Source organism: Melospiza georgiana, chromosome 6 (genome assembly GCF_028018845.1).
Source record: "Melospiza georgiana isolate bMelGeo1 chromosome 6, bMelGeo1.pri, whole genome shotgun sequence".
In the NCBI taxonomy this organism is placed as follows: domain Eukaryota; kingdom Metazoa; phylum Chordata; class Aves; order Passeriformes; family Passerellidae; genus Melospiza; species Melospiza georgiana.
In genome coordinates this window covers 4,849,731-4,875,528 of record NC_080435.1, presented here as the reverse complement: position 1 = coordinate 4,875,528, position 25,798 = coordinate 4,849,731, and the positions used below count along the sequence as shown (strand labels likewise).

The 25,798-nt window shown below is 40.6% G+C and overlaps 1 protein-coding gene across 1 annotated transcript; it reads right to left on the bottom strand.

Annotated features, from left to right (window-relative positions):
- Positions 1 to 2,015: 2,015 nt before the first annotated feature.
- LOC131084786 (cytosolic phospholipase A2 epsilon-like) lies at positions 2,016 to 25,688 on the bottom strand. The gene is made up of 20 exons (XM_058026509.1): positions 25,662 to 25,688; positions 24,043 to 24,115; positions 16,372 to 16,508; positions 15,937 to 16,068; positions 15,548 to 15,588; positions 14,678 to 14,720; positions 14,047 to 14,110; positions 12,539 to 12,699; positions 12,363 to 12,455; positions 11,685 to 11,722; positions 10,870 to 11,026; positions 10,260 to 10,396; positions 9,580 to 9,802; positions 8,281 to 8,395; positions 7,462 to 7,599; positions 6,524 to 6,631; positions 5,236 to 5,427; positions 4,595 to 4,761; positions 3,066 to 3,249; positions 2,016 to 2,254 (listed from the first exon to the last, which is right to left on the bottom strand). The coding sequence occupies exons 1-20, from the start codon at positions 25,686 to 25,688 to the stop codon at positions 2,016 to 2,018; spliced, it is 2,469 nt and encodes an 822-aa protein (XP_057882492.1).
- Positions 25,689 to 25,798: the final 110 nt, after the last annotated feature.

Sequence of the window (25,798 nt, the reverse complement as noted above, 5' to 3'; positions counted from 1 at the left end):
CTGAAAGCAAAAAACAGTGGGATAAGAAACACACAGTAACGGCAGAAATATTAGTAACAAAAGTATACAAAAAGAGGTGTTTTACCCACAAAAGATGTGTTCACTAGCTCAGCTTCTTACAAGGAAGGGAAACAATGGGCCAATCTCTAGGCCTCTGTCACCTCTCCTAGCCAAGGGTTCTCTCTGCAGGAATTTTCTCCACAGGAAGTGCTGCAGGGCATGGAGCTGGAGAGAGCTCATCTCAGACATTGGCTGTCAAGGCTGTCAAATGCCTCTGCTTGAAGAAAATCTAGTAGTAGTGCCAGAACTGGCACTTGGGACAAAACAAGTGTGAACCTACGAGACACCATGCCAGTGGCTGAGAAGCTACCTTTTCTGGTTTCCTTCAGATCACCTGAGATTTTAGGGTGCATCACAGATTCTGAGATGGGACACACAAAAGGTAAAGCAGGCTGTACAAGACATCTACAGGGAGCTGTTTTCATTGTCTCAGGAATACGTGTTTTCCAACCAGTATGGGGCTGGTAAAATCAGGAAGGAGCAGGTGCTCACCATCACTGAAAAAGTCAGAGGCAAAAGTCACAGTATCTAATCCTGACAAATATTTCCAACAAGGAACAACAGCTGAGAATTGAAACTGCACCAGAGTTCCTGGGAACCTGCAGAATTTACAAAGCTGTAAATTCCAATAGGATATTGGAACTTTGCAGTCGTGGGAGGACTTTGACAAATAAAATTATATCCTCCCTGGCAGGCATTAAGGAGTCAGTCATAATACCCATTTTGACAGTTCTGGTACCTTAGTTTAAGTTCATGAGCTCAAAAAAAACAGTGAGCAGGATTTCAAAATATAAGGCAGAAATTATCCATGTACCTTGTTGGAAAATTTGTGGAATGAATATACTCTTCTATAGCTCTTGCCTACTTGTTTAGGCTCTAAGGGACTCCTGTAAGGCTTATCTTGGCTGACCCTTGACAAACTCCTAGATGCCAGCATCTGCCTTTCTTTCACAATGTTTCTTTATGTAAAACCAGTAAAAATCAACATTTTAACCAGCTCCAGATCTAGAAAAGAATACCTCTCTCTCTCCAGTTACCTCTAAGGAAGAATTCACCAGAAACAGAAGCTCCACATCTCTCTCTGCTGGACCTTTCTTGGCCTTAAGCGTGTTTGAGTGTGGGATACACTGTGATGCAGTGAGCAGAAAATTGGTATCTTACTGCATGTCCCCAGTGTTCAATTACCATACATCCTGCAATCCCCTTCACATGCTCTCTGATTTCAAAATAGTTCAATACACTGTACTAAACAAGTTCCAGATGATACTAAGCAAAATTGCATTTCAGGGAGATACCTTCAGAACATATGTGTGACCTGAGGCAGGACGCAGTTGGTTGTGAGAGGAAATAGCAATAGTCCTTCAAATCAAATTTCTAAGTTTGGTTTAACTGATAAGAATAGATGGTCAGAGACCTAAATGGCCACTGATCCATATCTCTGTTGTCCAACACAAATTTGAAAAATTAAACATGCTTCATAAAATATTGATTTCACGACAATTTATGAGCAAAAAGAAGCACCTGGGAAACAAAACTCTTTAAAGGTAGAAGCCCATTTCTTTCAGGTTATTAAAACTAAGTAAAATGTTTTAAACTGATACTGCATGGCAATCACCTTTGATGTCTGAAGAGGGCTTTATGGTTTTGCTACCAATAGTCCCAAGGCCAAAATATTTTGCATATGAAAAAATATTAGCAGCTAGGCACCAAGACCATAAGAGATTGCAGACAAGGAGAGCTAATGCTATTTCCCTATCACACACTGCTGAATCTTCATCTTTTGAACATCACAGTGAGATGGTATTAACAACAGAAACTGCTGAGTTTAATACCACAATTCTGGATAAGATTGAGAAGGTTACTTAGAAAGCTATGGCCCCTGTCAAGAATGGTGAAGTATTTATCACAGGTATGCTGTCTTGGTAAATGCTTAGTGAGGGACAGGGAAGTGCTGCTCAAGCAGAGGGCTGTGCCTGTGATGCTGGCTGGCTCAGGGCTTGTTTCTTCCGTGCCACAGCCATGCGCAAGGCCTGAAGAATCATGTTCTCGTTGTTCATTATGTTGTAATTAGCCAGCTTCAGCAGCTTGTTGAAATCTTCTGCTTTCAGCGAGACCTCCCTGGTTGAGTATGGAGAGGAGAAACTGGAGATGTCAACTTTGCCCTGTTCCATTTCAGCAGCAGTACGTGTCATGCCTGTCGAGGGAAAAAAGGAATGTGTCTGTATAGTCCCACAGAAATACCATACTTTGATAGGTCAATAATAATTAGGGAGAGATCATAGATGCAGTTACTATGAAGACAAGTGCAGTGCTATGATCTCTGAGAAATCTGCTTCAGAACAAAGCCCATTGGAATAAAACAAGTGTAATTTCCATTGCAATCAGCACCATCTACTGGCCAGCTCATGCACATCATTTTGTGAGGTCACCACTGCCCAAGGCTTACCATGCAGATTCTTTGGTACAACACAAACTGAAAGGAATAGAGATATACGGGACAAGACGAAGCAGAATATTCGTTGGCCTGGATACCATCTTAAAAGCAAAGTCTCCGTCTCAAATAGTAATCCAGAAGGACACTTTATGTACGATTGCTTTGATATTCCAGCATATTAAATCAGCATCTTAAATGGCCTAAATAGTAGGCATAGTGGCCCTTCACAGAACCAGTGACTCTCACCTAGATCTGAGTGTCATAAAACCACACATAATTTGAAAAATATGCTTTGTTCTATTCACAAAAGTAAACTCTCAGAAATTACAAGAGGAGATTATTCTTCTAGTTGAGGAACGTATTTCTTCTATTCCCTGAATTGCACCAAGACACAAATAAAAATATGCACAAGACTTCACCAGATTTTGCAGTTTGAATCGTCCCATTTTGCAATCTATTCACTTGTTTGAACAAGCAAACAAAAGGAGGTTCTGTTGGGTTGAGGGAAAAACACCCAGGGAGTGGGAAAGTTCCTTGAGTCAATAAAGTTACCTGGGTCCTGTTAACTTACCAGGTGCTACATATTTTTGAAAAGTGTCATTCACTAATGGAAAATAAAGCAGCAGAGGAGCTCCTGGGGTGTCTGCACCATCAAACATGTAGCACTCTTTCAGGTTCTTCTCATCATCCGTCAGTCCAATGCAGGGAAATGGAATTTCCTGCTCTGCAAAGTATTTGCAAGCCTGCTCCAGGGGCTGGTCAACAGCAGCAGCACAAGGAACAGAAAAAAGAGCAAAGATCAGACTGCTGCCAAAGCCCAGCAGTTCATGCAAAGTTGCATGAAACAGACTGAGAATCAGACAGCAGAAATAACACAAACACATGCAGCCCCAAGGACTGCTATTCAGTTGCCCGAGGAACCATTTGGAAATAGTCTTCCAGGAAAACACCTAATACCAAGATGGCAAAGAGAGTTTAAACCTGTACTAAGGCACATCTCTAAAATGAGAATATGATGTAGAAACAGAACAGATAAATTCAAAACACTTTACAGACCATTAATTAAATGAGAACTGAGTGAGAAAAAATATGCCTCTAAGCAAAACTATATTTGCAGTCTAAGGCAGTAGGAGTCCCAGTCCCATTATGTGTTTATATAGCAGGATAACTTGTGCATTGACCTCAGTAAACTTTAGCAGGGTTTTAAGACCAATCTACCCATGTCTATAGCTTTGAATTTTAGAAGTAACATGAGACTTTCAAATAACATGCTCTAGACCTCAAAATATAGCACTAAAAACATTCATCAGAAAGCCCATTTGTGGTGACCAACTTTGTTAAAATATCTAACAAAAAAGTATCACTTCATTTTGAATTAAGTATTTCCAAAAGATTTCAGACTGTAAGAAAGAAATATAGTTGAAGATATTATCATTTTCACTGAAGTACAAAGACAAGTATTTTTCATGTATAATTGCACCATTTAAATGTTTTCCACTTGAAAAACTGACGGAACATTCACCAGTGAACTTTGTAGTTAAATACTAAATACTGCTTTCAAAACGTATATAACCATCTTAACCAAATTAGATACCTGCAAGAGCAGTAAATGCTCAAGTCCACCATTTAGGGAGAAAAAATGTATTTATTAAAAAAGATAAAATAGAGATGAAGAAACCCATTACTCACTAGGCTGTTCTTGCTAGAAAATCAACATTAAAATAAAAATGGAAGAAAAAACTCATGCATTTATAAGCAAAATGCAGATTAAATTCAGCACTTGAATAACAGACATTTCCCAACTATATTTGTGGTGTTAAATATTATATATAAGACCATAATAAACATTGCAGCAAGGCTTTCTTAACTTCACTTTGCCCGTTTGTGTTTCACTGGTGAAGAACTTAGTGATATTTCAAAAGTAATTTGAGAAAAATACACATATTTGCCTCCCTAGAAATTTCCATTCTTTTTCAAAGGTTTGAAAACAGCATGTTGCTAAATTCCGCTAAGTTCCACGTTTCATAGACACCTGTTTGAAAGTAGTGAAAAGCAAAGCAAAAGCTGTTGTGAAAGGAAATCAGTTTTGAGATTTCTCACCAATATCTGTGATCCACCTGTGTAATTTAAGTGTATGATGACGTCCACCTTCCGCTCTGGTCTCAGAAGGGGTGGGTAACTGGTTTCAAAGAAGAAAGCTGCATCCACCAGCTCCAGGTGTTCAGAGTTGCCTCTCAGGTCATTGGGAGAGGTGTCTAGCAAAGTGTCTTAAGAGTAAAAGATTCAGAGCTATTAGGAAACTGCAAAAAGGGCATCTGTCAAGTTAGAAGGCAAAAGGAAGGTGAGCTTCCCTCCCACCCAGGATTTTCCCTTTGCGCCAGAGTAGGTAGCATGCAGCAATCCTAAAGCTCCTTCAGCCTCTCCACTCATATTTTGTTGTGTTTCTAAACCCATGAACTGCACTGAAACCTACACAAAGGTTGCCTTATATGCAGAGCTCCATCCTAGGAACTTTTATTCCTGGGAGGATTTTGAGTACCCAAGGACTAAATAATTGAACATTTGTGTTACTGAAAGTGAAAGGTGTGGGTAGCTCCTTCATTCTCCCTCTTCTCAGTGAGCATGAACAGGAAACCACAAAACCCACTCAGCTCTCTTCGGGACATGCAAACATCCCGCTAATTCCCAGCCCCCTGTGCCTGCCCCAATGAGATTTGTAGGCAGGGGAGAGCCATCCACACCTTTCCATTTCGTGAACTGCTCATGCTGGATGTACTCATTGTGCATCTGGAAGCCCCTTAGGAAGTTGTGGTACTTGGAGACAGCGGGGCGATCCGTCAGGATGTCCCGGAGCGTGGTGGAGAGGCCGCTCGTGGGAGTGAAAACGCACGTGGCCATCTCGTACGGCTTCTCAGGCAGGTCCGGCTGTTCCTCTGCAGACACACACAGCACAAATGGCATCAAAGTGAATTATAACCATAGTTAAGCAGAGGCTAGACACAAAGAAAAGAGGAGAAAGGGTCACTGGGTCTTCTGTAATCGTGTGTTCACAGCTCAGCGCTGCGTGATTTTCCCTGTGACCTGCTGTGAGTTTCAGTTAATTTTGTGGCAAAAGTATAAACTTGTGTTTTCTAAACCCTGGTTGATTACACATGGCAAAAAGAATATGTTTCTCATAAAATAATATGATATTGGTACACACTGAAGTAATTCACTTTTCCAAGCAAACAGGGAAAATAATTTTATTAATACATTTTAAGGGATTACGGCTTTTAGGTTAAATATTAAATTTAAAGCTTATTTTGAAAAGCATAGAAAAATTTCAGCATTTTAATTTCTAACTAAATATTTTTACTTTTAAAAAGCTAGATTGCTCTATTTGGTTCAGTTGTGGACACCTGAATTCAACAAAACTTGCAAATTATTTATATAAACTCGAACATAAGACTTTGGGGATATTTTATGAAAACACAGTCCGCAGAAATGTGGCCCAAGTCTATTCACTGACTTTGCTTGAATTTTGTTATGAAGATGCTCATGAGTATTTCCAAGGAGTGGTCTTTCAGCATGGAGCTGCTTCTCTCAGCTGCTGTAAGAGCTCCACCACATTGAACTTGTTTGTTGTCTACTAAGTCTTTCAGATTTTGAGGGAGGGATGTGCTGTTCAGGGCAAGGAGATATTGAAACAAACAATCAAGTTTCTTTCTGGCTAACAAATAGATTACATGAGGCTTTGACACAAGTGTTTCTTTCCCAGCTTTTTAAGGACAACACTTTAGAGACCACCATATGTGTCCATCCCTATCTCCTTTACATCAAGGCCTGTCTGATGGTGCTTTTCCTTCTTGTCACAGTCTCACTATCTAAGCAAAGCACTGATTATTCAGTAAAATCAAATAATGTCATTTTTCTGGTATATCCCATACACAGAGACTGAGAGAAACAGGATGACAGAAAAGCTCAAAAAATGGGAAATGTGAATACAATTTCCCTTTTTACGGGGGTCTGTAGGAAAGTATTTTGGTTTACCTATTTCAGTCACTTTGTCCTGGGTCCACCTGTGCCAGAAGTCTTCTGAGTTGTCAGCTGCATGCCAGGCATCCAAGAGATTTTTGGAGAAAATACTACTCCACATTCCTAGAAAGTCAGAGAGGTATAATAAGCAATGCAGATGTAAACACAAGTTCTTTTAAAACTGCCTTCTGCTCCTTCCCCAGCTCTTCTCTAACTTGTTCAAATTTCTATTCAATTTTTGTGTAAGTTCATAATCTGTTTCAGTGGTAGACTCCAAATGCAAACTTATTTAGGCAAACTTATTTCATAAAAAAAGTCCAAGCCTTTTCCCTCTCACTGCGTTTTACCTGGAAATATTTTTAATTCAATTTTCATGTTCTTATTTTCAATTCCTTTTTCCTTTCATAAAGAAATATTTTTCAGACAGCTCCTTCTCTGATTGTCCTCTTTCTCACCCCACTGATTTCTTTACAACATTTTCTTTGGCTTCCAGAGAGTATCATAGATTTTCAATTTGGAAAAGTTTTCGCAAGCTACAGGAAATGAGTGCCTCAAAAGCACTCACAAAGTTACATGACAACGTCTTTGCCATTTTAGTTTATTTTTCTCTTAGACCAAATGATAAAACCACATTTGCTGACACGGGCAGTTGAATGAGCCTCAGGAAACATAGAATCATAGAATACCCTGAGTTGGAAGAGATCTGCAAGGATCATCCTGGCCCTGCCTAGACAACCCCAAGAATCACACCGTGTGCCTGGGAACACTGTCCAGACTCCTTTTGAGCTCAGGCAGGCTTGGTGCTGTGACCACTTCCCTGGGGAGCCTTTCAGCTGACTCACCCTGTGCGCCTCTGCTGCCTTATGCTGACAGCAGCAGGTTTCCAGGGACGAATTCCTGAACCGCTGATGTTTCTATTAAAATCTTGTCACTCCCCCAGGTTGGTGAGTTACCTTGCATGAAGCAGATTCGTGACTCAGGGATCCTCTTCATCAAGCGGCCCATGAAGAACTCGCTGCCGAAATCCTCGGCGCGAATGAAGGCGCCGTATTTCAGGAAGCCCACCTCGTACGGCGTGAACTCCACCCACTCTGCCAACGCATGCACCAAGGTTAGCTCCACTACAGAAAACAGCCCAGCTGCCAGGTTTGGAATCAGCCTCTCAGACACTGGCTCTCATAAGAAAACGGACTCAGCGCGTGTCCTGAGCAAACCCTGCCAACAGCTGTTGCTGAACCAGCAATCACACTGTCCCCGGGTTTGTGGAAGAGCTATGTTGGGGCTGGAGAAAATTCAAATTCTTCTTTATATTTAGTGAGTTCAAAGTTTTCTCATGGAAAGTGGACTAGAACTCACATTGACTTCTATTGCCTTTAGCCAGCTATGAGAAACAGAGTAACAGAATAGTTTGGATGGGAAGGACTTTAAAGATCGTATAGTTCCCATCATGGACCAAAACATATACTCAGCAAACTTAAAGGTCTAGTGAATTACTATCTTGAAGAATTAATATAATCTCTGAGACTTTGTCACAGAATTATGTTGCGTTATTAGTCTGAAGTTAATACCTGAAAATAGACAATCACATGCCAAGAAATCTTACAAAATATTGAACTCTTGACATGTATCATGCCCAGTTACTCATTACATTTCTGAACACTGCTTCTCTGGGCTTGGAGTGAGAATTTAAAACAATTCATCATTATTTACTGTATCCCCACAGTGTATCTCCCTGGGTGAAAATATAGCTCTTTTTACAATTGAAACATTACCTCTGAAATCTTTGGTGGCAACTTTGTCCTTGACATTAAGGGCAAGGTAGATGGGCAGTGGGTTCTGACCTTGGTTCACTGCCTGACGTTGATCAGAAAGTCTGTGGTGGCTTTTCTGGATTTGAAAAAAAACCCAAAGAGTTAGCTTATAATCAGTTCCTTAAAAACATCAGCTTATAAAGATGAAGACATCATTTTCCTGAATTCGCTCCTAAATTTACTTCCACGTGCTTGAATAACAGAGGACAAGAAAGCAGGAACAACTTCTGTTAAGATAACCAGCCATGTTCAGCTTTCAGTATACAATGACAGCAGTGAATCACTTCACATTCTGTTCTAGCTTTGTGTGGTTAAATGTAAGTAAGACTATACTGCATATCTGGGTAATTCAGCTATTATCATATACTTCATCTGTTAATGATAAGAGCTCTTCAAGGCAGCACATTAATGACCCTTCTAATCAAGATTTCTTTTTTTAAATACTATATTGAAAGTTAAAATCCACAGAGGAAAAGTCCTTGAGCTGTCCAATACTAACAACTTATACAGGAAATGGAGGTTTTGAGTATACTTCAGCCAAATTAGGTTCTAGCAAATTTTGCTATGTAGCACTGAGGCTGGAATCACTGTGTGGAATATTATATGAAATGAGAGAATTTATTCTTATCTGTTTCATCTAAAAAGTAAACCATGTTTACATAATTTTGAAAATTTTTTCAAAAAAAACTTTCCAACTTTTTTCCAGATATCATCAGTCTGGAGAAAGTTTGGAAAGTTTTTGCTTGTATTGTTACAATAAAATTAGAAATTGAAGATTCTGGGAGATCAAATTCAAAATAGCTGAAAGGCACTCACTGTAGCTAATATATCTCACTAGCTCTGGATCTATATACTTTCTTATCACTAAGTCACAAACTGCTGAACATAATGGGTACATCTGCAGAACAATCAAGTTAAGATTGCAACTTGTGCAAATATTGCAGCAGTAGAGAGATAAAATCATAGGATCATAAAAAACACCTAAGAACCTTAAAAATTTCTTGCACAGCAGTAGTGTTAATCAGCAGTATGCTTACTTTTGAGCTAGTCTGAGCATTTCTGGCACATTCCATCACACTTCAGGCTCCAGTGTAGACATACACTCTGCCTCCAAGATATTAATGTAAATAATTGGTGTTCTGCCTACACACCAAGTACAGTGTTACTGGCCAGGTGTCTCTTCCTAGGGGTATAGTTTCTTGCAATGGTTGTAAATATTAAGTCAACAACTTTATGAGAAGAAAGATGTATAGACATTACCCCATCATTTAACATGGCTTCAATCATGAGCCCCCACAGATCAATAAAAGATGTTTTATGTCCTGCTTGGGTCCTTTGGCTCAGCTCTCTGTAATAATTCCTCAGACTTTTCAAGCAAAAAGCCCCCATCTTGCACTTGGCTGCTTGCTTCCGTGCTTCAATAATTACTTCCCCAAGATCCTTACGCGACCATTCAGCATCTTCATACAGCTTTGTCATTGTCCTGCAGACAGGAAACACAGTGGAATGCAGGGAGACATTACCAAGATGCTTTTGAAACTCAAAGAAAACCTTGTAGAGTTTTGGATGCATATAATTTTATCTTTTAGTTACTCTTCTCTTTGAGTTTACTTTGAGCAGAAATGAAAGTCTAAAGGCAACCAGAGAAAAATCACTTAATCTGAGATGCAAGACAACAGCTGTCAATGCTGTTTCTGTCAAACAGTAGATAACAATGAAAGATCATTTTCCATAGAATTAAGGATGTTTAACTTCCAATAAAGTCTCCTCTTTTGGTTAGGGATGGATCACAATGCTCAATAATTCTTTCATAGGTGACTCATAGCCCAAAGATGGAAGCAATAACTCAATTGATCACTTTTACCTCTGAAACCGCGACAGAACATGGGCTTTTCTTAACACAACAAGATCCAAACAACAGTATCAAAATGATTCCTCACCATGTTGTGCCAGATGAACCACTGATGTATGAAATACAATCCAGAACACGCAACTTTTGGAGACCCAAAATGCTGCCATACATGGCAGTGAGGGCTCTTATGCCACACCCTGCAGTGGTCACAGCCACTATAGGCACCTGTTTGATGCAAAAAAGAGCAGAAAGTATAGATGAAAGAGTGGCATTAAGGCACAAATAATGTCAAAAGATTACAGAAATGCAAAAGCAGCATCCAGACACTTGTAAGATAAAACGCATAAATTAAGAGATAAAGCAACATTTCTCTATACTGTACATCCCTGTGGGATAAACTAGGTCTTGGCACTTCAGAGAGGATTTTTAAGAAACACAAACCAAACTATTGGTTTGAAATGCCTTCAACTAATTCACTTGAAAGCTGGGTGGAAACACAGATGCTCTATTTTGCTCATCTAAATAGACAGTTTAACTCTCTAGCTGAGACTACACTGGTGGCAAAGTGTCCTGGAGAATGAGCTGATGTTAACAATCCTCACTCCTTATCCAGATGGAGGTAAAAAAATCATCCCTTATCTCCAGGCTTGAGGGAAAGGAGAGAGAAAAATCCCCCAAAAGTGCCCTTAACTAGTTACCTCATGCTCTTGCAGATCTTCCTCCAGATGAAGAACATCCTTTAGTGCAGCAGCAACTACCTTCTTTCGGTTTTGCAGGAAATTCTGTTCATCTGTGCAGAGGTCAAACCCTAGGCGAGCATCAAGGTTTCTTGGTCTGAAACACAGACCCTGAGTCCTGAGACCAGGGCACAGATATTGTGGTATTATTAGTCACTGTGGACAACTCCAGATGTGCTTGTGTGTGTTTACAGACCAGTTTGTGGACAGCATAATGTAACAAACGGGGAAAAACAGCACTACAGACAGGCCTCTGCTAATTGCTGTGGCTAAAAATGAGAATGTAAATAGGAAGGCAAAGCAAATCATGACACTATTATGGTGTCTACTACAGACTTCTGGTTTTATTTGCTCATATAATTTATTTTTCAAGTTTCAGTAGTGCTGCCATGCATCCTGTAACTAGATACAGGCACTGCAGCTGTGATATTAGAGAAATAGCTACCATGCCTTGAAGTTATTTTGTTTGTATAATTCAGAAATGTGATTTCTTTGTGGAGCTGCTTTCTCCATCTTTTGGCACAGTAGTGCACACAAATCAAGACCTCTTGCTGAGATGCGCTAGCAGCTTGGAAATTTGGAGGACAGGGGACCCATTATTTAATTTGCCATCAATTAAAAAGGAGAACCTCACAAATAAAAGCCTACAACCCATGATGAACTCACAATCTGCTGCCATCTGAGCCTGCATCGACCCCCACTGATTTCAAATGAGCTTTGTGTAGAAGCAGATGTCCTCCAGTTACAGAATCAGGTCTTGCTGGAGACTCACTTACCATTCATTTGCCTTTGTGTACAAGTCAATTGTCCTGTCCTGAAAATTGCAATACAGACAGTGTAAGCAAGCTCAGGTTGTTACTCCTGCCCCTCCCTCTCTCACTCCACCTAGGGCCTGAATTTCACTATCTTTGAATTCAGCAGTGTGGCTAGAGATTCTGGCCAGCAATGGTCTGGACTGTGAGAGACCTTCACAAGTTCCAGCACAATCTGGGTTGAATAAAAGTAAGCCATTCACCCAAGCTAGGTGGGCTTAGGGCTCTTCAGCTTCTCATAGTTTAACATTCATTATTTGGGAAGGTTGTTGAAAGCTGGACAACTGAACCATACACATATGGATGATCTCTATTTTATCTTCTACTTCAGGCATTCACTTTGCAAATATAAGTCCTAATTGCCACACTGTTAGGGTGCATACTGTGTTGATAAACATACACATTAGACATGTCCCGAGGAAGTTAGTTTAAACTCAGAACAGGATTTCCCAGGGCATGCCTGGATCCACCGCAAAACAGAAGAAAAAGTAAATGTTGCACAGTTGCAGAGCGACTGTCATTCATACCTTACACCACAGCATGCTGTGTCTGACAGGAACTGAATCACTGAGCTCTAAGACTAACTATCCACCGAACTGAGTGGTGTTGGGCTGTTTTCTGCTAAGAAAGACTTGTTCTCACCTCTCCTATTGATATTTTCTCTTGTATAGGAAGCGAGTTCAGAGGTAGAGTCACAGATTCATTCATATCCCTTTCATTTTGACTTGATACAGACTGGAAAAAGAGTTAAGACAAAAATAAACAAGTTACTGATTTGACCACAAAAAAAAAAAAAAAAAAAAGTGGTGCTCACGTACCCTGCTGAGGCGTCTGCGCCGCGGCAGAGCCACCGTGAGCGCCGACTGATTGTACTTGATGTAGTGGAACCTGGCCGGGGACGTGGGGCACAGGCAGGAGCTCAGCGTGTGCGTCTGGGTTCCTTCATATGACCCGTCCACAGTCAGTGCAAACTTTCTCTCTGAAGCAAAAGGCGTCCAAAATTAAGCTCTTCAAAAATAGTGGGTAATTTGCTTGTGCAGTAATGTAATGTATGTTTTCCTGAAGTAACAACATCAGTTTGATACCCAAATTACAGGAAGAATAAATAGACTGGTTTATCTGAGGGTTTTAGAGATGGTGTACAGAACGTGTCATGTGGTGACTATTGCCACAGCACCACTGCACTTCCAAATACATGTGATAGCAGATACTATGGCTCTGTTCATTAGGTAATGATTTACAATAATAGTTTGGGGGGACACTCTTCTGAAAGTCTGAAATGTGCAAAATACCTTATTATTTCACCAGAATAATGTAGTAATATTATATGCTATCTTATTGCTGAGATACTTTGTAAATTTTGGACTTTGGGGAGTGATGTGTTTTTTTTAATCAGACCACAGTTCTCTTTGATATCAGTTAAATCTCAGTCCCTCTATCATGTTTCTCTTTCCTTCAACCTGTAATATTTCTTTTGAAATATTTCTAGCACTTAAATAATGTCTGATGGTTTTTTCCTTTCATGCCAAAAGCATCTGATATATCTGTTGCAGTGATAAAAAAAATGGCCTTTGTGTAGAAAGATATCAATCCACAAGGTTCAAGGTGAAATATATTCTGTAAAGCTACACAGTCCAAAGTATATAGTCAGCCTTCAAAAGAATTACCTCACTAAAACATTTTCAGTCACATCTAGCAAACTTTTTCTCTGAACTCAACTGGATCATCCAGGCGCTTAAGCAGTGTGCTGGATTGGGGTCATCATGAGATGTTAGAAGAAGATAGTTGAAAAATTGAGTAGGAGGCACACAGCTCCACAAGTATGGGCTTGACATGGCAGTGATACACTGCTTTAGTGTTCAGTAAATGTCTTTCTCAATATACTGTGTCTTGTGTTTCACCCAGTGGCATGTCTTATGTTGTTACACCTAAAGTATTCTATGAAGTTAGGAGGTAAAAGAGGCCCAATTCTCATTCTGCCCATTACTTTGTCCCGGAATCCAGAGACGACAGGATTTACTTCAAGTATAGGACCCAAAAAACCTCAATTCCTTGCACAAACGCTTTGGAAAATTGTAAATATCTGGTAAGGTGTCACTAAAGAGGAAAATATTTTGTGGGGAAATTAGACCACATGCTCATGTCACCAAATTCAGGAATAATCACTATGTTTTTGATCAACTACAACCATCTCCACGGGCCACTGGCATCAGTGAGATTTTGTGTTGCGTCCTAAATAATTTTAAGACCAGCATATTCAAGTGTGAAACACGGAGTGCTTCTGCCATTAAGAGGCCTTTGCTCTGTAAGTCAGTGAAAGGCTCACCCATAGTGTCCTTCCTCAGCCTGCCATCGTTCACCTGCACGTCCAAACAGGAAACCTCACGGGACTGAAAGAGACAACAGGGCAAGAGACAAAGGCATTCCCTGTCAGCAGAGCTCAACCTCATCCACTACACTCAACCCATGCCCACAGGGCCTTGGGGCACAGACCTCAGGGGAGAGGGGGTGCCAGCCTGTAAACCCACTACCAGGTCTAGGCAGATGGGATTGGACTTCCCCACGGGAAATAACAATGCACAGAGATGAGGAAAGACAAGGGATCTGCTCGCTCTGCCTGCAGGAATGGCCCTGCAAGGGCCTGCGGGAGGATCAGCCACAGGAGAAGGCTCTCCAAACAGGGTGCCCAGCTCTCCCCGGGCAGAGGGAGGGATGTCATACCCCTGAGCCCAGCTCAGTTTAGGCAGAGGTGAGCACTCACAGTCTTCACTGCTCTAAGCTCTTCCCAGTGTGAACTGGGACCACATGGGACAGCCAATGCCAACACCAGCTTTAGGCTGTGTGTGTTGGACTTGGTCAGTGCCTCCATGCCATCACAATGGCCTGGTACCTTTAACACCAGCTTTGCAACAAGCATTCCCATACAGAAGGGAAAAGGATTATGAAATAAAAATTACCACTAGAACGCCATTAGTAATAATGTTTTCAGGAGGATCTGGACTGAAAGACAAAATGGAAAACAATCAATTCAAAACCAGCACATTCTTATTTTTCTCTTTTACTGACTCTTCTTTAAGCATTATTTCATTATCTTTTAAAGTCCATCTTTGTACAGGCAGCACAGATAAACAGAATCAGAAATTCCACATGCATATTCAATCTAATTTGTCTCTCACAGGTTAGTCTGAATTTTGCAACATTTGTGGACATCCACCAAACAGAGAAGTTCCTCAGTGTATTAGAGAGGATAATTTTCTGACACGCTGAAGACAATGTACACAGATGGCATAATCACACTGTTGCCCAAAATTGTTCAGTTCAAACTGTAGAATCAGAGCTAAAAATTTGCTGAATTCATCCAACATGTCATAAAAAAAGGGGGGGAGGAAATACCATTTGCCTTAAAAATCAGCAGCACAAGGACTGATCGACATGTTTATTCTTTCTATAAACTGTACAGTCAGCAAAGAAACAGAAAAAAAAACTAGTTATGACAGAGCAAACATCTGGGATCCCACAGTAAAGAGGGGAAACTTAAAACTTCCTCCTATGTAGAATGTGCCTTTCAGCTTGATGAACAGCTGCCATCAGGGATATCTCTATGCTCCCACTAACACCTGTGCTTGCTTCTCTGTGTGTCTGGATGCCCAGTGTAGATGCATGCATACCAGGCACCATCATGCATTCTTTCTTCATTAAACACTGTACCCAAAGTTACCTTCTGTTCTATTCAGATGTTGGCAGTGTTAGGGGCCTGCAAGTGTGAACTAATTTGTAGCAGTGCCCCTGTGTTTCCATCTTACACTTCCAGCTTTCGTCTTACACACCTGCTCTCCATTGTGAATTCAACCTCCAGCTCCTCTTTTCCCTGCAAAAGAAAATTAAGGTAGTCACAACAGCTTGGTATCCTGTGGAGAGAGATACCGTGCAGGAATCTGTGCCCTTCAGGGGTCTCTATAAACCTTTTGTTGCTTCACATGCCACAGACCTAATTTTCTTCACGTTGTACCTGAAATACTTCCAGTATCATACACTCCTAGCATCTTATCCACTAATTTAGCTGACTCCTAGTATAGGCCTTGCAGGACAAATGGAATCCATACTGCAGGGCATCTTGGTGACTGCTCCCCCCTGCTCTCTCTTGGCATGTTCTCCACACAAGCATATTCTCACCTGACCACACCCTCTTTACTTTGTCTTTGAACTTTATCCATACCTGTGGATTCAGCTGGAAACTTAGTTGAATGTTTTCTCCAAGCTGGATTTTGGAGACATCAAAGAAAACAGTGAGGAGATGGTCATCTTCAGTTACTTTGTCCTCATCACAAACTTTAAGCTCCAGAACGTTCTGGGGAAAAAAAATGAGTAAATATGAAGGGTTTTACAAATATAACATGCTACAGATATTTCATTTTAGCAGAAGAATCTTGGGAAGAAATGAAAAAACAGAAATATTGCAGTTGCTCTCGGTGTACTCTATTGACTGTGCGGGCAGATACAGTCTTAGCAAACCATCAAAATATAAATAAGTACAGTAAGAGAGTGTGGATACTGCACAAAGGATCTCAGAAGGACCTCAGAGGGGAAGGACTATATGGTGTGCATGGTATCTGGTAAGAATAGCTGTTGGAGGTGTCTGGAGCAGTCTTACCTTAACCTGGCTCTGAATGGTGAAGTGGAAGGTCTCGTTCCATGTTGGGTTCTTGCTGTTCTGGACAGTCTTGGTGCGGAACTGCTGCACCGAAGCTGTTGGCAGGCTCAGGCTCACATAGCAATCAGACTGACTTACTGTTGAAGACAGGAAAAGCAGGAAAGCAATGGTCCAATGCAACAATCTAGTCCCCCGTAAGGTGGGCATTTTTAATCTCTGTACACAAAGCAATACATAGAATTCAGGCCTGGCATTAGCTAAGATACCATCAGGCTGCTGCTAGAAAACCATCTTGCTTTACTATTGTGAAGGCCTGTGAGTGTGTTCTTCTGAAGAACTACTATTTTAGAAGTCCCGTGGAAAAAAAAGTAAACAATCAAAATACTCAGTTGTGTTGCTGAAGAGCCATCCATACACACAGGGGCACACAGAGTAGCCTCACAGGGCTGGCCACCGTGGACATTAGCAGCTGTGACAGGGGCTGCACATGGACAGAGACCAGCTCCTACACATGAACATGCCTTTCTATGTCCAGAGTAGGTCTGGATGTAAGTTCTGTCCTGTCCACTTCCTGAGCATCCTTTCTTTCCTCTAGGACCTCTGGCTGCCAGCACAGAGGAGGCAAGAGTTTCTTTCATTTAAGGTTCCCATGAAGCCAAATTTCTGTCACAGAAGGCACATCTTCTACCAAGGCACCTCATTTCAGTCTGCTTTTTTCCCTTATGAAAGTTAAAAAAGGAAACACTCAGGAACAGAGTTTTTAAAGAAAATATTTAAAAAAATTCAAGAAAAGAAGATTAATCACCTGTGGAGAAGAAAATATTGAATTTAATCTTCTCTAAAGATTATAGGAAAGGCATTGAAATGTCAAACAGTTTGATGGATGACATTTGCTTTGAGAAGCAGCTGTACTGGGGCAGAGTTTTCAGCAATAAAGCTGTATTTAAAAAAATGTATTGCCTAATGTCACTATTTTCACCTACATCTCCGTGCCTCAGCCAGAGTGGCAAAGGTATTTGCAACACTTCATGTACAGGTGGAAGCTTGTCTGTTCTTCCCAGCCCAGAGTGAGCTGACACTGCTTCTTTGCACAAAATTGCATTGCTCTGCTGTTTCCATTTGGGGCAGGTACAGGTCGTAAAGTTCACCTGTTAATTTTAATATTTCCAGATGTAGCAAGGGCAGCTTCAGTGTTTTTATTTTCCTTTCTCTGCTGAAGTGGCCACTTATAAAGTGCAGCTTCCCACGTGAACTCCACGTAGGAGCTTTTAGTTGGAAGGAGTGGTTAGCAGCAGTCTGCAGGGCTTGCACCATCAACAAGCACTTTCATTCTGAGGTCAGAATAATCTACTGACAAATATATTTGTCATCATTATTAGGAAATGAAAAAGCAAGCATGAATCATTAGATCAACGATCTTGTGGACCCACACTCAAAAGTCAGGGATGGTCTCCCTACAGAACATGATCTCTTAGTTACAGACACCAACCTACACAAGTGCCAAAGATAGCATGGGGAACATTTCCATAAATGCCAATCCCATTAGTAGATTTATGTTTCCTCTTTTTGTGATACCACATACTCAGGCATTCCTGCCATCACATAGCAGACACACCTTCATCTGAACGGCATCTGAATAGGCCTAACTCCTGTCACCCTTCATTTTACTATCAGACTTGACTTTGGGAAATGAAAAATAATTTACTTGACTCCCCATGTGTACCTCACTAATTAACAAAATCCGCCTTTTATCTGTCCCTGATTTCTCTGAGGCTTAAGTCATGTTTTCTGAGTAACTCTGAAGGAAAGAAGAGTAACTTTGACTGATGAAATAGTTTTTGTATCTATTAAGATATTTGATTTCTAAAAACACCATCAAAGCACATAGCCATCTAATAATTCTAAAACTCCCAAAATTCTGTGTGCATAAGGAAACGTCCCTACAAAAATCTTTTTTGGCACTTGGGAAGCCCTGACCCATATTAGCACAGATTGCTGTTGGCTCATGTCACCACTAGGAGAAGGATCAGAAGGATCCGAATGGGTAAGTCTATGGGTAAACCAAAGTTTATTTCATTGACATTTCCCAATTAGTAACACATGCTCTGATTTCATCTGTTGCAAAGAACGCAGTAGTATTTTGAAACTCCATTAATTATTTCTTGGTCACTGTCTGCTACTGCACTATATCATCCACCTTTGAGAAATAACTACCTGTCAGACAGCAGAATCCTGACTTCTCATTTAATCTCTGACTTTCTCTGGGAGATTTCTGACAGCCACTAAACAAGCGTGCTTCCCCCTTCCCATATGCAAAATGCATTTGGTGATGCCTTTTGCACTTCAGAAGTGTCCTCTGTAACCTAATTACCTCTTGCTTATAAATTATTTTCCAGCTGTTAAGAGGGAGGCATTTACAACACCCAGAAAACTTTTTTACACATACCGGACACCTCAGGCTGGTGTTCTGCCTGACCACCTCCAGTTATAAGCGGGTGTGTGTGTGTGTGTGTGTGAGAAATGGCACTCCACAGCCTGTCCTGTGCCCTGCCTGGGGGTCTCGCTGCAATACCCCTCTGCCTTTGCATGCACACACACACACACACGAGGCTCACACTGCCAGCCACGTGCGAGCAAACCCCCAGCACCCTGTGCGTCAGCCTAACCAACACCTGACTGCAGCAACCGAGCTCTGACAGGACACACACAGCACAGCATCACACCAGGGACCTCTCGGGTCCCTCCCCTCCACCGTGACACATTAACAGCTGTCACACATGCTTGGGATGGCAGCCGTGGTATTCCTGTGGGGCAATATCCGGCCAAAAGAAGGTGTGGCAGCAGGTATTTATGAAAGCATGGTCTCCTCGGTCCACTTATTGCACTAAGTGTCTAATTATCTTCCAGGGTAATAGCAGGCAGGACTGGATCTTAATTGTGTGTAGGAAGCATTGCAACAGCATGACCCATGCTAAAAACACCATAGCCACAGCCCCATGCTGCATCCCAAACAGCAGGACACCCACACATCTGGCTCAAGCTGAAATCTCACCTGCCTCGTTGAGAGCTCAAATTTAAGCAGGGCTCAACCAAACGTTTTCTTTTTAATTACACCTCCTTTTTTAATGTTAACAGATGCAAGCTTCAGCCCATCTGTAATCTGGGCAGAAGCCTCAAGCATCCTTCTCCTTATGGACTGCCTTTAGCTCCTCACTGTTTCTGGGAGGTAGATTTTTCATGATACTTAAGGTTTAGTTTTTTCTGATTGTGCTGCTAAAAGGACGTGAACCAAGAAAGTGGTCTCAAACCCTGTTTGCCCAGAGCATCTCCTTGACCTGGTCTCCCTGCACTTGGATCCAGTCAGGTCACAAAATATAAGCTATCAATACCAGGGGAGAGGAGCACTTTTCTTCTTTTTCTCCCACTTCATAGCTGAGTAGGTACCTTGCTAAGGGCAGGGGAGCAAGTCAGCAGCACTGTCTTCCAGAGGGCAAAATACTAGATAATTGATGGCATTGAAACTTTTAATACCATCTTTTACATAGGAATGTGGGCTACTTCTGTGGCCTTCCAGAAGGCAATTTACAGGCAGCCTTATCAGAATTTGTTCTGTCCAAGGAGATCAGTTCCTGTCCCCAGGGAGCATTCAGTATTCATCTTGTAATAGGTAAACTTAAAGAAAAAGCTTTCACACTTTCTCCCACCCTCCCCTTAACACTGGGTGGAGCACCCTACAAGTATCCCTAAAACTATACTTATGTAATATCATTTACATCCCTCTTTTAAACACTCCTTTGTTGAGATATTGCTAAACAACCTTGCTTGTTTGTCTTTATCACGCCACATCCTCTGATTTTATAATCATATTTCACGCAGCGCCTAGAACAATAGGCTGCTAGTGTGTAGTTGCCAGTGCTTAAATGGTGAAGTAAGTAATAAATAACAATGAAACAATAACAATAGTGCAAGAGCAGAACACCAGAGGAAGTCTACATGTTCCTGCAATAAATATCATGGTAGAACACAGTTCCTCAAACAATAATGTATTTTACATACTATAATTTTTTCCTGGATCTCAAGGGACTTTAACATGAATTGATCTCATATGTGGCAGAATTGCTACTGCAATTCTGTAAAAAAGTTTTGTTGAAAATATAAAATATACTTAGTTGTTTTATAAAATATAGTACCCAAATTTGTGTTATATAAAAGAAATCCAAAACTTGAAGTTTCCAAAATTAAAAAGCATAGTTAAAATAAAAACCTATAAAAGCTTAGAAAAATATAATTTTCTTACTAAGAAAATAATGAATAATATTTTTAACTCTATACTGGTCAAGGTCCATTTAGCCAAGGCCCCACATTCAATGTCCACTGAGAGGTCTTGGGCATTTGCAGAAAGCAGAGAACGATGGCTTAAAATTCCTCAACTTACCATCCCCATGCAGTAGCCTACTTTCACATTGTTTAACCCTTAACACTTTGTTTCTTTGCTTTTCCATTTGTTAACTCCACCTAAAGACTCAATTTCTCTGCAGCATCTTGGTTTTTAGTCCCCTTGCCCACTTTATTTTTTGGGAAGGACCTTTGGTCTTATCAAGGATGGACATCATGCCTCACATTTATAAATGGGTCTCTAAGGAAAGTGTAAGAGAGAAAATATAATTTACTGCTCTCTCAGTCCTCACAATTTATGATATATAGATTTCCTGAGCCTACTTTAACTGGATTTTCCTTTTTCTTCTATGAACTTGTCCAGACTCTGCCTGCAACCTGCATAAGCTTTGGCATTCGTGGTGTCCTGCCATGGGGAACTCCCAAGCTGAAGCACATGCTGTAAAAGCCATGTCCTCCTGTTTGTCCTGGAGCTATCGCGGTTGCCCAAGGTGAGCAGCTGATCTTGAAATCTGCAAAATCTCAGGAGACAAAGCTGTGCATTTCAGGGTGGGTTGGATTGGTGCACATCCAAGCCCTACCCCATCAGGGAACCAGGATGCTGGCGGGGGACACACCCAAATCTGGGAACTGGCAAGCAATCCAGGAATATCAAGAAGCCCAATGGGCCTGATGAGCTTGTGGGTGTGCTCAGTGAGAAAGGGGAATGTGAAGAGCACAAACAAGGCACTAAATTCGCATGTGTTATTAATGATATCAGATATGCATTAGTACACAAGTGGAAATTTGTGTTATAAATTACACACTAAGGGATCAGTGGGAAGGGTGCACTAAAAAGATTGGGGGTTTAAAAAGCAAAAGGAAACCCTTTAAATTGTCTTAGTTAAAAAAACTCTCTTATGCACTGAACTCCTATTAAAGGTCTTTTACTATGTATTCCATAAGAAATGGTAGTGAGGTTTCGAGATTCTCTTGTTATGGATTAATTTTCCTATCTCTATTACCTAGAAAACACAGCAGATAGACAAATAATAAAGTTAACCTGCAGCACCAGGTTGGGAGACCTTTTAAGCACTGGATGACTATTAAACAAAATTATCTGAAAACTCTACAGAAACCTAGTGCAAGGTTAGGCACTATTGGCAAGAGATAGAAGAAGCCAATTCAAAATGTCAAAAATCAGTAAGGTGAATCAAAAGTAGGTGACACTTGCAATCTTGCTCTATCTATAAAACTTTGCAAGAAAGAGAAAGTAATAAAAACAGAGCTGAGAAAATGAAGAATGAGAAAAAGTGGTAAGAAAATGGTTAAGAAAATGGAGAAGAAATGGTTAAGAAAATGGAGAAGTCCACTTTGCTGGTGATGGAGGACATGTGCTTCTGAGTTTGTAAGACTGTGTCAAGCTAATCTCTAGAGAATTGTAAAGATGACTGAATCAACTCAAAAATACTCCCCTCGTTTTACACAAACCAGCAAAATTTTGTTTGCATTTTTTATCTCAAGAAGCCCATTTGCTGCTTCTCAGTGGAAGTCCTATAAAGTTATGGACATGCAATATGCATTAGCTTTTACATTGTCAGAAAAACTAAACAGAGGTTAAATTAATTCATTTAAGCTTTTGAAATATAGGTTTATTTTATATTATACAGAGCCTGTCATTGAACTCTGTGACTTCTGTATGTCTGGCTGCATAGAAAATATGTCCTCAAACAGTTTAAATGCAAATCTTTCTGATAAACACAGCTAAAAATCTTCACACTCTGTAAAATTAAATGTTACTGGAAATAAGCAGCTGTCAGTCAAAACGAGATTTAACATTTAAATATATAAGAAAGGCAGTGCTACCTGACTGGTATGATTTTCTTTTCCTACACAATGAACAACCAAAACAAATATTCACCTTTTGCAAGTGTGTGTCCTCGGTTTTTTGTGCAAAATTTTTCCGCTCCAAAATCACCTCTCACACAAACTTCTCCTTTAGAAAGCTCTATGGAGGGGTGGGACATGGCTTGGACTGGGAAGCAGAAAAGGCTGAGCATTTCGCTCAATGTCCCATGCCCTAGAAACTTTCTAATATTGAATAGGACACCATCAAAACAAAATAAACTCCACTCAGAAAAAAAAAACCAGACAGCCTAAGGATAAAAATGAAAAGCATTGATCTAGATGAGAAAAAGGTTGAAAGGAATGTTGGTAAGCTCATTGTCATGCAGCCCTCTTAATAGAACATAATTACATAAGGGAGATATCTAAGCGTTGCAATTTTTCCACACCTCTTTTTTCAGCTCAGTGTGCATGTTTGTACATTCAAATAGGTTTTAGCTGTAGGAAGGGATTTTTCTCCAGACTATAACTGACCTTCAAATATGCTTTCCATGCTGTAGAAGTAGTCTAGTCAGAAGGTTCATATGGATTCTTATTCCCCATACATTCATCAACAACAAAGCATCTTACTGCTCTTCACTAAAAATCAGAATGAAAAACTCTTCTTCACATATCTTTGGACTCTGTACAAACTGTTGCAGAACTTGAAGCAAATAATGTTGGAAAGGCACAAAAACATCTTGTCCTGGATCTTTTTAAGTGAACAACTTTAGCTTTGTCCTGCTCATATAGAAACTTTCTGCATTCAGACCTTTCTATGTGTATAAATGAACAGATGCAGGACGATCAGCCCTCTTCTCAGATAAGAGGACATGGTTGTCATTCAAACCATTTTTTCTAATGTTTCGCAGTTATGATATTTATGGACCCTTAATAAATATTTGCATAACTGTAATTCTTGGGCAGTTTGTAAAAGTTTTTAAGAATAGAAAAAGCTAACTGTGAGCCATGCCTATTGCTGAATGAAATTTGATAATCCATAAGAGGTACCAAGTGTGCAGTTCTGAGCTCACATCAAATATTCTTTGATAGGCCCAGGGTTACACAGGGTGGACATTTCTGTAAGAAGGAACCATGGAAAGAAAGCTTTTACTGCAATCTTTCCTGTGAATAAAAGAACATTTATTTGCAGATTCAAATATAAAATATTTTATGCAATCTGTGCAAACATGTTCTGCATTACAACTGGTGCCTAGACTTCAGTGTTATATGGACAAAGTTATAAGAAAAACAATGTCTTCTAACTGTGTTGCCTCATCTTCAGCATACCAGGATGACACATCTTCTATCTCTCTCCTTTTAAATGTAGTCTGTAGTGTTTGTGTCACTTGATATATTCAGAGTAGTTTTACAAGCATGAGGATGCTCCAGGGGTATAGCCAAGATACTCACACAAGTCTGCTTTCCTGGCATTTTTCATCTGTATTATTTTTACAGTGAGCAAGTTGCATGGAGATGGTTCTGTCTGTTGAAAAGCACACAAAATGCATGGCATGAGAATGCAAAAAAGGAAGAACAGAAGTATAGCATGAGATAGAATTGAATTAGTGTTTCAGTTCCAAGCAACAACAACATTTCTGAACTGAGGCTCCTCCTTGTGCATTGCTTTCTTCCCAGAAGGTTTGTAGCCAAGTGTGACCACTGACCAGACCTCTGACGTCCTCCCTTGTCCATTCTGAGAACACTTGTGGTAAACCTTCAGCCTGAGGTATCTGACTCTTACAACCCAATCTCATAGAAAGGGGTGATAAAGAACCTTAATGTGTTATTAATACAGCTGACACACATCTTGGTCTGAGAAAATTCACAGGATGTCATATATATCCATTATATTTCACAACAAACAATCTAGCAGGGCAGGAATTAGTAACAATATCACGGTGTAATGATGCTGCACATCAGTTGATTTTTAGCTACGTAATTACATTCTTATGTCTGATATAGAGACATAAGTGATGGCTTTTAAAAAATGAGGACCTGGAAAGGGCCTTCCAGATACTATCCCAAACTTCTCAGGAGGAGTGAGTGAAAGGCACAACTCTGTAGTTAATTACTTCTCTGTGAATAATTCAGCTCACTCAATCTTCCTTTAAGCAAAGCTCTGAGGAATGTATCAAAGGAAATGTTTGCAGCTTTCGGTACTTAAAGGGGACTTTTAAACAAGAGGGAGAGTGACTTTTCCCACAGCTAGTTATACGATGAGAAGGGATGGTTTTAAACCAAAAAAGATATTTTGATCAGATATTAGAAAGAAATTCTTTACTCAGAGGTGCTGAGGCACTGGAACACTTTGCCCAGAGGAGTTGTGGGTGCCCCATCCCTGGAAGTGCTCGAGGCCAGGTTGGATGGGGCCTTGAGCAGCCTGGGGTAGTGGGTGATATCCCTCCCCCTGGGGCTGAGGTTGGAGCTAGATGATTTTTTAAGGTTCCTTCCAAACCAAGCCTTTTTATTATTTTGGGAAACCACCTAAACCTAAAGGTGGTTACCAAAAGACACTTAACAAACCTGTGAGGAAATGCACACTACCTACAGAGCAGGGAGTATCACTGCAACAAATACATAGATCAGTATATAACAGTACATTACCATTCATTCCCTTGTGCCCAAAAACTGCCACACTTTTAAAGAGAGCTATATTAAACATCTCATATAGTATTAGTTTCCTTACTTTCCCTATGCATTCATTGACATTAGTGATAACTCCTTATTTTTCCTCTGTGCATTGTTTTGCCTAGCCCAGTTAGGTGGAAGCAAAAAGGTATTTTTTTAAAATTAATTAGGAATCTCCAAAACAATAAATTACTACATCAATAAAGTTTTTGCATTCCTGAAGGCCAAAACACAAAGTAGTCACAAAACCCAGTCAGAAGGAAACCCTGCTTTGCTCAGGATAATCCTCAGAGCTGAAGGTACAAGAGGTGAAACATCAACATCCCCTCCTGGAGCAGGTCCCCTCTGCCCCCAAGGCAGCCTTCTCAGCCCATTGCAGAGCTCCTCTTGCCTTTTCCTACCTGGCTCTTGCTGTAGAACAGCCCCATCGTGGTCCTTTCCCGTCGGAGCCAGGTGTGAAACGTGCTAGTGGATGGCTCTGAAGGAGCCTCCGGCAGGCAGCTCCTGTGCTTTAAGCGGCCAGGAGCCGGCAGGCAGG